Source organism: Silene latifolia, chromosome 9 (assembly GCF_048544455.1).
Source record: "Silene latifolia isolate original U9 population chromosome 9, ASM4854445v1, whole genome shotgun sequence".
Classification (NCBI taxonomy): Eukaryota; Viridiplantae; Streptophyta; class Magnoliopsida; order Caryophyllales; family Caryophyllaceae; genus Silene; species Silene latifolia.
Window position 1 is genome coordinate 46,245,626 of NC_133534.1, and position 10,480 is coordinate 46,256,105.

Below are 10,480 nucleotides of genomic sequence, written 5' to 3' on the forward strand. Positions count from 1 at the left end.
GGACATCATTTGGGGTGAATGACGTTCTCAAGAAATGAGCTGTCAAAAGAGATTGATTAGAAGATGAGTTTGACTGAGAAATGAAAATAAGTTATAGTTAAGCCAAGTTTTACCTTCGCTTATTTAAATTTAATATCAAATATTTCTACAAAATTAAAATCGAATGTTTATAACTATAAAATGTATTTGGTAATTTAAATAACTTGTCTTATGTCCTAAATTTTATTGGATGACGTGTCTGTTTTGGTGCTACCTAGTTGCGGACTTAGAAAAGAATCCGTGAGAAGAAATAGGTGAGGTGCGAGAATAGGGAGTAGATCGGAACTGGAGGTTGAGAAAAAAAGGAAGTCATTCCGGATAACGCCGTGAAGGCGTGGTTGTTATAATTGCACTGAACCGCCATACTCGCCACTCGCCGTCGCCCGGTAACCAGTCACCTAAATGCTTTTCTCTTCATGCATACGCTTTATTATAATTCTCTGTTACAATCAATTTCCAGATAATTTTTGGATTTTATTGGAATATTTAGCTTCCCAATTCATTGAATTGCTGAGTAAATTTATATCACCATTTTTGACCTGCTGTTGCTTTGTTTCTTGCTCTTTCAGGCATTCCTTGGGTATGCCATGCCGTTGATGCTTCTCCACCACAGTTTGGTGACTCCACCCATTGGAGGAGGTACCTTCCTTACCTTCACTTCTTCTTACTGCCTTTCTTCCTTCCCCTTTTATAGTTTAAGGTACCATTTTCCCGTGTTGCGTAATTGAACCCTTTTTTAACACTTTTTCGGGGACACTCTGTCAGCTATGTCTTCGGTTGTTGACCCTTTTGAAAAAATGATTTGACGAGTGCTGGTGGTGGTGGTGGTGGTAAGATGTGAGTATTGGCTATTTGGCCAGCAGAGGCAGGGGAGATGCTGGTTGTTGAAGATGGGTGGACCCTGGTTTTGCACTAACATCAGGTGTACTCGCGGTATATTTGTGAATATAGAGTTGTATGACTCACCTCTCAAGTAGGAAAAATTTATACTCATCTTCATCCTTGTTGCTTTAATGTTTGCGTATTTCATAGATTTTAGATGATCTGTTTTATATAGGGACTTCATCTATTCCACAAGCATCTTCTCTGTGTTCCGGATCATATAGAAAACAGACCAGGCTTCGGCATTATACTCCCTCCAGTATTTCTTACCTTCCTAAGTCAGATTTTGTCAACCTTAGCGGCGACTCTCATCTTCGATTTCTTGATTCGTTCAAGGTACCTTCAGTTATCTTTCTTCTTTCTTTATTCTTCCAAGGCCTCATTGTACAACAACATTACCTACCGCCTCAAAGGTTCCTATCTTAGGTGAGGTATGGGTGGGGGTCGAAGGTGTCCCATTACTAATATTTCAGTCTTGATTTGTATATAAAAAAAATGAAGACACGCCTACACCACAAGTTTTTGCCAACTCTCGACGACCTATCACTTTCTCTAAACTGCAAAATCATTCCATTCCAATAATTTATCCATTTAATAAGATACTTTCCTAATGATGGCGTTTCTCATTTCATTTGTATTAACATAGATAAAGGAATTCTGTATTTATGTTATCACAAGGATTGTGGTTGCACTATATCCTAGATGAACCTGCTATGGCATGATCTTTTTTTTTTTCCTCGTTAACTGGATCTTGCATTCGCCTTCGTGTTTAGTGTGCAACTCTTTTAGCCATTATTGCATGCATAGTACGCAGTAATCTTTTATCCATTCATTTTGGGATTCTAGAGTAAATGCAATCGTTGTGTAGGTCGGTGGCAATGACCTCAAACTTCTACTGAAGTGTGCATCCATACCACGACTTTCCACCCATTGTTCTGCTTTAGTCATTAGAAGCGATCATCCACAAAACTCAGATTTTCCTAAATATTACTCGAGAAAGGAGAAAAAACCTTTTCCAGTTCCTATAGTAGAACTGAGGCGAGCGGCCAGAGAAAGATTGAAAAAGAGCAGAGGAAAGCCATGGAGACCTGTGCCCCCGCCAAAGAATGGATTGCTCGTTAAGAAGCTTATACCACTTGCTTATGAAGTTATAAATGCAAGGATCTTGTTGATAAACAATCTCAAGAGGCTCTTGAAAGTTGTGACTGTCCAGGCGTGCAAGTAATATTTACTTTTCAAACTCTTCTATCTGAAAATTGGTTAGGGAATACTGATAGTATGGTGTTTCGATTAATAGCTTTACTTTGGTCGAATGCTGGCTATTACTGGCATTCTGATGTCTGGGAAGGTTGACAGTCTTGTAGTTAAACTCTAATTTACCTTTTTTTGTTTACTTCTCCTTCAAACTGAATTCGATAATCTTAGGCATATTCTTCATCTTTCTGAATCCTTGTAATTTCTTTTTTCATGACCTCCTATCCCCCATTTTTCATCGACTGGTCTCTCTTGTCAAAACTCAAAACCTCCAGTCTAGTTTTTAAATGCTGTTATCATTGTAGACATAAGTGTCATGATTTGTTGATAACTAAAAGTGTAGCAGTGCAAAGTGAACTTTTTGTAGTGCTTCAACTGAATTGGTCTGTTATATCTTTAAAATAAGTGAGAGCCGCCTGGAAAAAAAGTAAAAATTTATTTCTTTCCACCATTTTCTTAATGGAGTTGGATAACAAAGGTAATATGTGAATACATAGACTTGTACTTAAAGAGTCAATGATCTTTTGCAGGAGCTGCAATGAAATCCATGTTGGGCCCATTGGGCATCCATTCAGGTCATGTAGAGGCTCAGGTGCAGCAATCAGGCATGGAGTTCATGATTGGACAAGTGCTATGATCGATGACATTTTGGTGCCTGTGGACGCCTACCACCTATATGACCGTCTTAGAAAGCGCATTGCTCACGATGAAAGATTTTCAATTCCCCGTATTCCTGCTGTTGTTGAACTTTGCATTCAAGCTGGAGTTTATATTCCAGAATATCCTGCAAAACGACGCCGTAAGGCCATTATTCGTATTAATAAGAGTGAATTCATTGATGCCGATGAAAGTGATCTACCAGACCCGGAGCCAGAAACTCCTAAAATCCCGATATTATCAGAAATACCCGACTCCGAAATAGTACCCCCGTCTAGTCCTGAGGATATAATCTCACTTGCTGAAGAAACTCTCCAAGCATGGGAAAGGATGAGATCAGGAGCCAATAAATTGATGAGAATGTACCCAGTTAGGGTTTGTGGTTATTGCCCTGAAGTGCATGTAGGTGCCTCGGGAACCAAGACTCAGAACTGTGGGGCCTATAAGCACCAACAACGAAATGGACAACATGGCTGGCAAAGGGCAGTTCTTGATGATTTGATACCCCCTCGATATGTCTGGCATGTTCCTGATATTAATGGACCCCCAATGAGAAGGGAGCTTCGGAGCTTCTATGGTCAAGCACCTGCAGTAGTAGAAATGTGTGTGCAAGCTGGAGCAGAAGCGCCTGAACAATACAGATCAACCATGAGATTGGACATTGGGATTCCTGCAAGCGTCGAGGAAGCGGAAATGGTGGTGTAAGCTGAAGGTAAGGTTTTTTACTCCTGTAAGTGTCGAGGAAGCAGAAGTGGTGATCTAAGCCAAAGGTAAAGTTATCTATTACTAGATCCAATTCTATGAATTCTTATGTTTTTCTTTTTGTGGAAGAAACCAAGAAAAGTAGTACTATGGTGAGGCGTCCTTGCTTTTTAAGCTTTTATTCCAAATTACCCTCCCCTGCACATCACCTTTTCACGTAGTCATCTTTGTTGCTTGCTAAGGGCGCTACTGACACAAGTTCAAAATCTATCCAAAGCGAGATATTAGTCTTAATTGGGCAAAAATGAGATTTTGTAACAAATCAAAGAATCAGAAGGGAGTACATAAGTACGTTACAAGTGAGACTGATTCCTGAATCACAATGAATCTAGATGTTTCAGTCATTTTACACTTGAACATCATACAGAAAGTCCATTTTCCTGTATTACCAAGCGGAATACGAGTAATTAGCTGTTGGTGATTTTGATGACAAGTTATTTAAGTGTGTTCCGGGTTTCTAACCAAATTTGGTATGAGCTCGGAATCGATATAATGTAAGTTAGGGGGTGCGGAGCGCACGCTCATATAATCGGATTATCGAGTTCATGGGTTAAAGTGGATAAAGTTATGATATACTCTATAATATTTGTCATGTCTTTAAGGACTATTTGTAAGTGCAAAACGTAGTATCTTACGTCCCTTATCAGGGGTAGACCTTGGGGTCAAGTTGGAAAGTTCTTAGATGAAATAGTAAACAAATGGAAATTGCCTTGGAGTAAACACGAGCCCGACAGGGGTTTGGTCCTCGATCGGGGATGCCATATCTTGCACGCACATGTTTGTGTGTAATTTGGCGGTTGTTTACATTTGTTTGTTGGCTTTGGTATGAAAACCAATGTTCTTATCTACTAATAACAGGCTTTATATAGATATATGCTATGTATATAAAAGGGGATGTGATAATAATTCATTTGACATATGAAAATTCAGATTTGGCAAATGCAAAGCAAAATTAATAAAACTTCATTAAGTAGTTTCTTTATCTTTGCCTAGATGAAGAAGGCCTCAACCGTCTTATCCTACAAGGGATTTCGTGTAACCCAAGGCATGAAATAGGGTCGAAATACTCTTTAAGGAAAGCGTGCTCTTCGTGATTCGGTTGATATCCAAGTGTATACGATCATTATTACCGTCACCCTATACAATTTTTCCAACATTAGTAGTACTTTGACAATCTTCATGATTCTAGATAGAATTTGATCTACATAATTGTTGGCTATTGTAGGATGTTCAGTAACTTAGATGTTTTCAATTTTTCATGAAATTTAAACGTTGGAGTGAGTTTTCAATTAGAAACCCTGAAAGTCACCCTCAATCGTCAGTACGTCTTACAGTGGGACAGCTTCATCCATTCTTTTGCTTAAGTGATATATTATGGCTTTAACTTTTTAAGTAATCAAATAACTCAAAAAATGCACCAGTGATGATATTTTACATTCTTTTTCCGTTAGTTCAAAGGTCCTTTGGGTTGATGGAACTTTTTTTCTTCTGCAGACTGCTATACTGCCAATGTTGGAAAGGTTCTGGAAATTCAACAGCGAATCTTCGCCTGTATATGCATCAATGTGATATAGTCATAGCATTGTAAAGCTTGTACCTGTTTATGTTGAGATGTAACTGAAATGGACAAATCGAGGAAAAATTTCCCAATGGCATCTTATATTTTCCATGTTTGCGAAAGGGAATCAGTTCTTTAAACAGTGTTCTAAATTGGGTTCCCATATGTTATTTGCTGCAGAATATTAGGTACGAGGCAGATAAGACCAAGGCATTATGCCAATATGAATCTAAATGAAGAAAAAAGTGCAATAACATACCCAAAGGAGAACTTTAATGAACTGTTGAAGTCATAGCTGTTAGCTCCTCGTGACCACCCGAGGCTAAAACCAATCTCACTTGTGGCGAATAAGAAATAACAATCACAATGGTGAAGCTGTCATACCATTGTATCATACTCGATTGTTCAACGTGGGTTGTGGAAAATATTATGAGTGTGTTAGAATTCCTGATTAACCTTTTTAAATGTGTCCTTCTCGGTGTAAAGGGAGCCACAAATGCAATTTTGAAACTAACGGGTTTTGAACCCAGATCAGGAGTAGTGCCATTTCAATAACTTAGAGGTCTTAACTATCTAACATCCGCTTTGGATCTGACTCTCTAGTTCAGACGTACAGAAAGTTCTCCTGCACTGATAACATGAAGCAAAATAAAACCCGCGAGGATTCCAAGACTTATCAACACATTCATGACCTAATAAACATCTCAGGATGTATAACAGATAAATTAAGTAGCAGTCGGCATTAACTACGCAAATTAAGTAGCAGAAGCTTCATAGTCCAAACTCCAAATACCTAAGATTTAATTACTAACTAGCACTAGATATATTAATATCTAAGTTATTAACTCAAATTAAAATTAGTCTCAAAGCATCTAAACAGCTCATTTAGCAACTTAAGCCGTATCAGTGTTGGTCAATGTGCCGAGCCAGGTTGGTGGAAGCATCCCAGTTTGCTCATGTACCGTCTTCATAAGTGGTGGCAGCATGCTATAGACCTCAGCTATGTCCTTCATCGAGCCACCAGACCCACTTCCTCCCTCTAAACCGGCCCCACCGAGCCCTGACGACCAGACACTGATCTTAGGCTGCAAACCCTGAACAGCATTAGCATTGATCTTGGCCATCTCTTGGTACACACCAGTGTTAATCATCATATAGTCTCTTAGAGCAGCGTAGTTTCCATCAAGTGACTTAAGAAGAGTAGAAAGGTAAAATCCTTGTGCCTGAGCTAAGGCCACGATTCCCTCCGCCTCCTTCTTCTTGGCATACACTTCAGCATCAGCTTCCTGCTGACGTGCGTAGAATAGCGCTTCTGCTTCTGCCTTTGTTGCCTCAGCTTGCTGTTGCTTCTGATATAGAATTGCATCTGCTTCTTTTTGATTGTTGTAGAGATTCCTGTTGGCTTCTTGGACCTGTTAATTAATACACAAAAGTTTCAACTAATTAATGGCTTTCATATCAGAAAATGACAGGATCTCGGAATAGATTAAAAGCTGTAATTTCAATTCTAAGAGTTAGCATGATATCAGAAAATGACATGAAACTATCCCACCCACCAACTTTGGATTCTTAGAAAGAATCGCATATGCTGCCTGACAAATTCACTTCCTAAATGCAGTATCCATTTTTGTATATACTTTAGATATAAAATTATATGATCATCAATTATACTTTATTGAATTTTGGAGGGCTGCACAAATTTGGTTAAATGCCTAAATGGTCCACACTGCATTATATGATCATCAACCACTACTGAAGACTCTCTCAAAAGGGAATTTTTCTGTCTTACTTATGGAGGGAGGGTAAAGGTTTGATTTATCAGGCTAAAAACCCGGGTTACTAAATTCGCGCAACAACCAAAGAACATACGAGATTCAGACCCTTTCAAAACAAACATCAAATTTATAAAATCAGTAGAAGGTTATTAACTTCTGCAGTAAAATCATTAGAGAATATGTGAATTGAACAGGTGAAAACTAACATAATTTGTGATAATTCTCTTACCTTGATGTCATACTCGACAGTAGCCTTACTGAGAAGCTCAGCCCTGAGTTTCTCAGTCCTAGAGATAGCATTCTTCTTCTCCACCTCACTCTGCAGCTCAGCTTCTCGAATGGCCACGGCCTTGTTAGCCTCGACCTGTGCCAACTGAGCAGACTGAGCCCATCCAGCCTTTTGAGCCATCAGTGTAGCGTTGGCTTGCGCCACATCAGCTTCCTTTTGGTTCTCAAAAATCTTCACTTCAGTTTGCACTTTGATTTCTTCCTTCTTTCCTTCTCCTGCCCTTTGTGTGGCTATTATCTTAGTCTCAGCATCAATCTTTGCAGCGTTTTGGGTTGTTTGGCCTTGCCTGAGCTTTGCTCCAATCTCTCCTTTCATTTTTGCCTCCGAAACATCTATCTGTAGTTAACAGACATCACATTACACATCACATTACACATCTATCAGATGTAACTGATCAATTACTACTGCTGTTAAAATAAAGGTACAAACTTTATGAATGTATCTCTCTGAAAATCAAAGTTCCAAGACCAAAATCACAACTTTTATTATCTACTTCAGAATTTCGCAAAACAAAATTCCAGATGTCATGACAAACAGGGCTTCCTGAAATCTCCATATGTCACCAAATTTGGAGTACTAAAACTCTGAAACCATTATCAAACAATAAATCCTATAAAGATCAAAACTTTATAAAAAATTCTACAAGATCGGTTTTATACTCTAACAAATATCAACGCTACTACACAAATTGCAAAACATTTACAAAGATCAAAACTTTATTATCCAACTAGCATTATTGCTTAAACAAACTAACAAAAAGATGAAATTTTGAACGTAGAAATAAATACCTTAGCCTGATTAGCAGCCTCCATCTGAGTCTTCTGACCCAAATAAGAAAAATATTCATGACCAGGAACATCAACAAGCTGCTTAACATTAGCATTATAAATAAGCAAACCAAACTGGTTCAATTCCAACTGCACTTTATCAAATATCTCCTTCTTAAACTCCTTAGTCCCTTTAAAAATCTCCTCCATGGTCATTGAAGCGGCAAGTACACGGGTTTCACCTTCGATTATCCCCTGCACAAGATCATTGACATGGTTCGAGTTCATATCGTGAGGGGACATGAGTTTTGCATACAGCACAAGCGAATCCATGCTCTCCACTTTGGGGCCGATAGTGAAGACTGCAGGGAGCTTGAAGGGGAGTTTCTCGGCGCTCATTGCTTGAACTTCGAACGTGTAGTTTATTGGGGAGACGACCACGCGTACATAGCGTTGGCCGGGGAGGATTAAGGCTTTTTTAGAGAGTTTGATGTCGGTGACTTTCCATCCTGTTATGGCTAAGTATTCTGATGGCCCTGCTACTACATAGTATGGTATTGGAGCCATTGTTGCTGCTTTTTTCTTCTTCTTGTTATTTGTGATGTGCTTTGTTTTTTTTTTTTGGAGATTTGATTTTGTATGCGAGAAAGATTGATAGGGTTGTGTGTATATATAGAGAGGCTCTGAGTTTGAGTTTGTTCGGGTGCAGGATTCTTGTACAAGTGTACTACGTAATTTTTTAGACTTCATTTTTTAAGTTTTACCCCATCTACAATAGGTGGATAGGGTTACAATCAAATCTTTTTCAATATTAGAATTTTGATAGGTTTTGGTAAGATATTACAAGTAATAATGACAATAATCTACAATAATAATGATAATCTGAGTATATAATAAGAAAAATTCTTATTTTGCTTATATTTATTTATCTTTATATTTATAGCTTTTTAAATAGAGATAAATGCTTCTTATTGGTTAGGGAAGACACGTTGACGGTCCTCCCGGAAGACCTAAGAATTTTTCAATAAGAAAAATGCTAGTATTATTAAGGTTTATTATTATACTCCCATATTTTTGGCTAAAATGTAAACTTTCATTAATAATCATAATCAACAATTACATCTTATTTACAGTTACACTTGGTGTATAAGGTCTTTTATACACTACGAGTAATATTTTGACACATGGCAAAGATAAAGTCAATAATAGAATTTTTTTCATCTTCTATTATGAGATACTCAAAATATTTACCATTCATCTCAAATAAAATTCAAAATATAGTCTCCCCTGTTATATTATTATAGAGAGTTATAGAGAGAATGTGGATACCAGAAAGTCAATCTGTCAATCAACTTTATTCATATAAAGGAGTATATATAGTACAAGAGTACATCCATATAATATCTAAAGATATTTCGTAACACTCTCTCTTGGATGTCCATCATTGGAGAAAATGCCTCGTTAAAACCTCTACTAAAAAAAACTCTATGGGACAAAAATCTAATAAAGGAAAAAGAGTACAACAATCTCTGTAATACGCACTAGATGTTGCCTCGTTAAAAATCTTGCCTGGAAAACCCGGTGGGACAAAACCATCGCTAAGGGAAAAAGATTGCAACGCATATTTACTCCCCCTCATTAAAACATCGTTTGACATCCTTGAGACGACGTAGCCCAAGTTGATTGATCAACTTCTCAAATGTCTTGCTCAGAAGTGCCTTGGTAAAAACATCTACGAGATTTTCACTAGAGCGGATTTGTTGAACACTAATGGCACCATCTTTTTTAAGATCATGAGTAAACAAGAATTTCGGTAACATGTGCTTCGTTCTACCACCCTTGATAAATCCGGCCTTGTGTTGAGCGATGCACGCAGTATTATCTTCATGTAAAATTGTTGGTGACTTATTTCTTGGAGATAGATTGCATGATCCTTTAATATGATGAATAACTTATCTCAACCATACACATTCTCGACTAGCTTCATAAATTGCTAACAACTCGGCATGATTTAGAGAAGTGGCGACTATAGTTTGCTTCACAGAGCGCCATGAGATAGGAGTATTACACATAGCCAGTTTGCGAGCGACCCTTATGTGAGTCAGAAATATAACCTGCATCTGCAAAATCAACTAACTTTGTTTTGCATTTATTAGATAATATAAACCCATATCAGACGTACCTCGAAGATAACGGAGCAAATGTTTGACTCCATTCCAATGCCTTGAGTTGGAGAGGGGTTATATCTGTTGGAGCTTGTGTCCTCCACAAATTAGTGTGATAACATTTGTAAATCTCTTACAGGTTCACAAGGGTATACTTCGTATTTTATCAGTTGATTAACGATTACCTAATAACGGTTGGCTTGCTAGAAAGTTTGACGTTATTATCATACAGATGGCGGTGATCAACTGGTCCCTAAAGGTCACACCTATAGGATGTGTTTGAGAGATGTGGTTATAGAAATATAATCACATTGATGCCTTATATGACTAAA

The 10,480-nt window shown here is 37.9% G+C and overlaps 2 protein-coding genes across 8 annotated transcripts; one reads left to right on the top strand and one right to left on the bottom strand.

Annotated features, from left to right (window-relative positions):
• Positions 1 to 227: 227 nt before the first annotated feature.
• Positions 228 to 5,292, top strand: LOC141599691 (APO protein 2, chloroplastic). 7 transcript variants are annotated; one of them, XR_012523891.1, is made up of 6 exons: positions 228 to 425; positions 609 to 678; positions 1,097 to 1,257; positions 1,790 to 2,142; positions 2,706 to 4,706; positions 4,758 to 5,292. XR_012523891.1 is itself a non-coding variant. In XM_074419784.1 (6 exons), the coding sequence occupies exons 2-5, from the start codon at positions 627 to 629 to the stop codon at positions 3,535 to 3,537; spliced, it is 1,416 nt and encodes a 471-aa protein (XP_074275885.1). In that variant the 5' UTR covers positions 274 to 425; positions 609 to 626; the 3' UTR covers positions 3,538 to 3,544; positions 5,089 to 5,292. The 7 variants fall into 7 exon arrangements, 2 of the variants coding, with proteins under 2 accessions (XP_074275885.1, XP_074275886.1); XR_012523889.1 differs by having other exon boundaries at positions 274 to 425; positions 1,079 to 1,257; positions 2,706 to 3,602; positions 5,089 to 5,292; XR_012523890.1 differs by having other exon boundaries at positions 274 to 425; positions 2,706 to 3,602; positions 5,089 to 5,292.
• A 548-nt stretch (positions 5,293 to 5,840) lies between these two features.
• LOC141599690 (flotillin-like protein 3) lies at positions 5,841 to 8,638 on the bottom strand. Its single transcript, XM_074419782.1, has 3 exons — positions 8,005 to 8,638; positions 7,157 to 7,552; positions 5,841 to 6,564 (listed from the first exon to the last, which is right to left on the bottom strand). The coding sequence occupies exons 1-3, from the start codon at positions 8,548 to 8,550 to the stop codon at positions 6,046 to 6,048; spliced, it is 1,461 nt and encodes a 486-aa protein (XP_074275883.1). The 5' UTR covers positions 8,551 to 8,638; the 3' UTR covers positions 5,841 to 6,045.
• Positions 8,639 to 10,480: the final 1,842 nt, after the last annotated feature.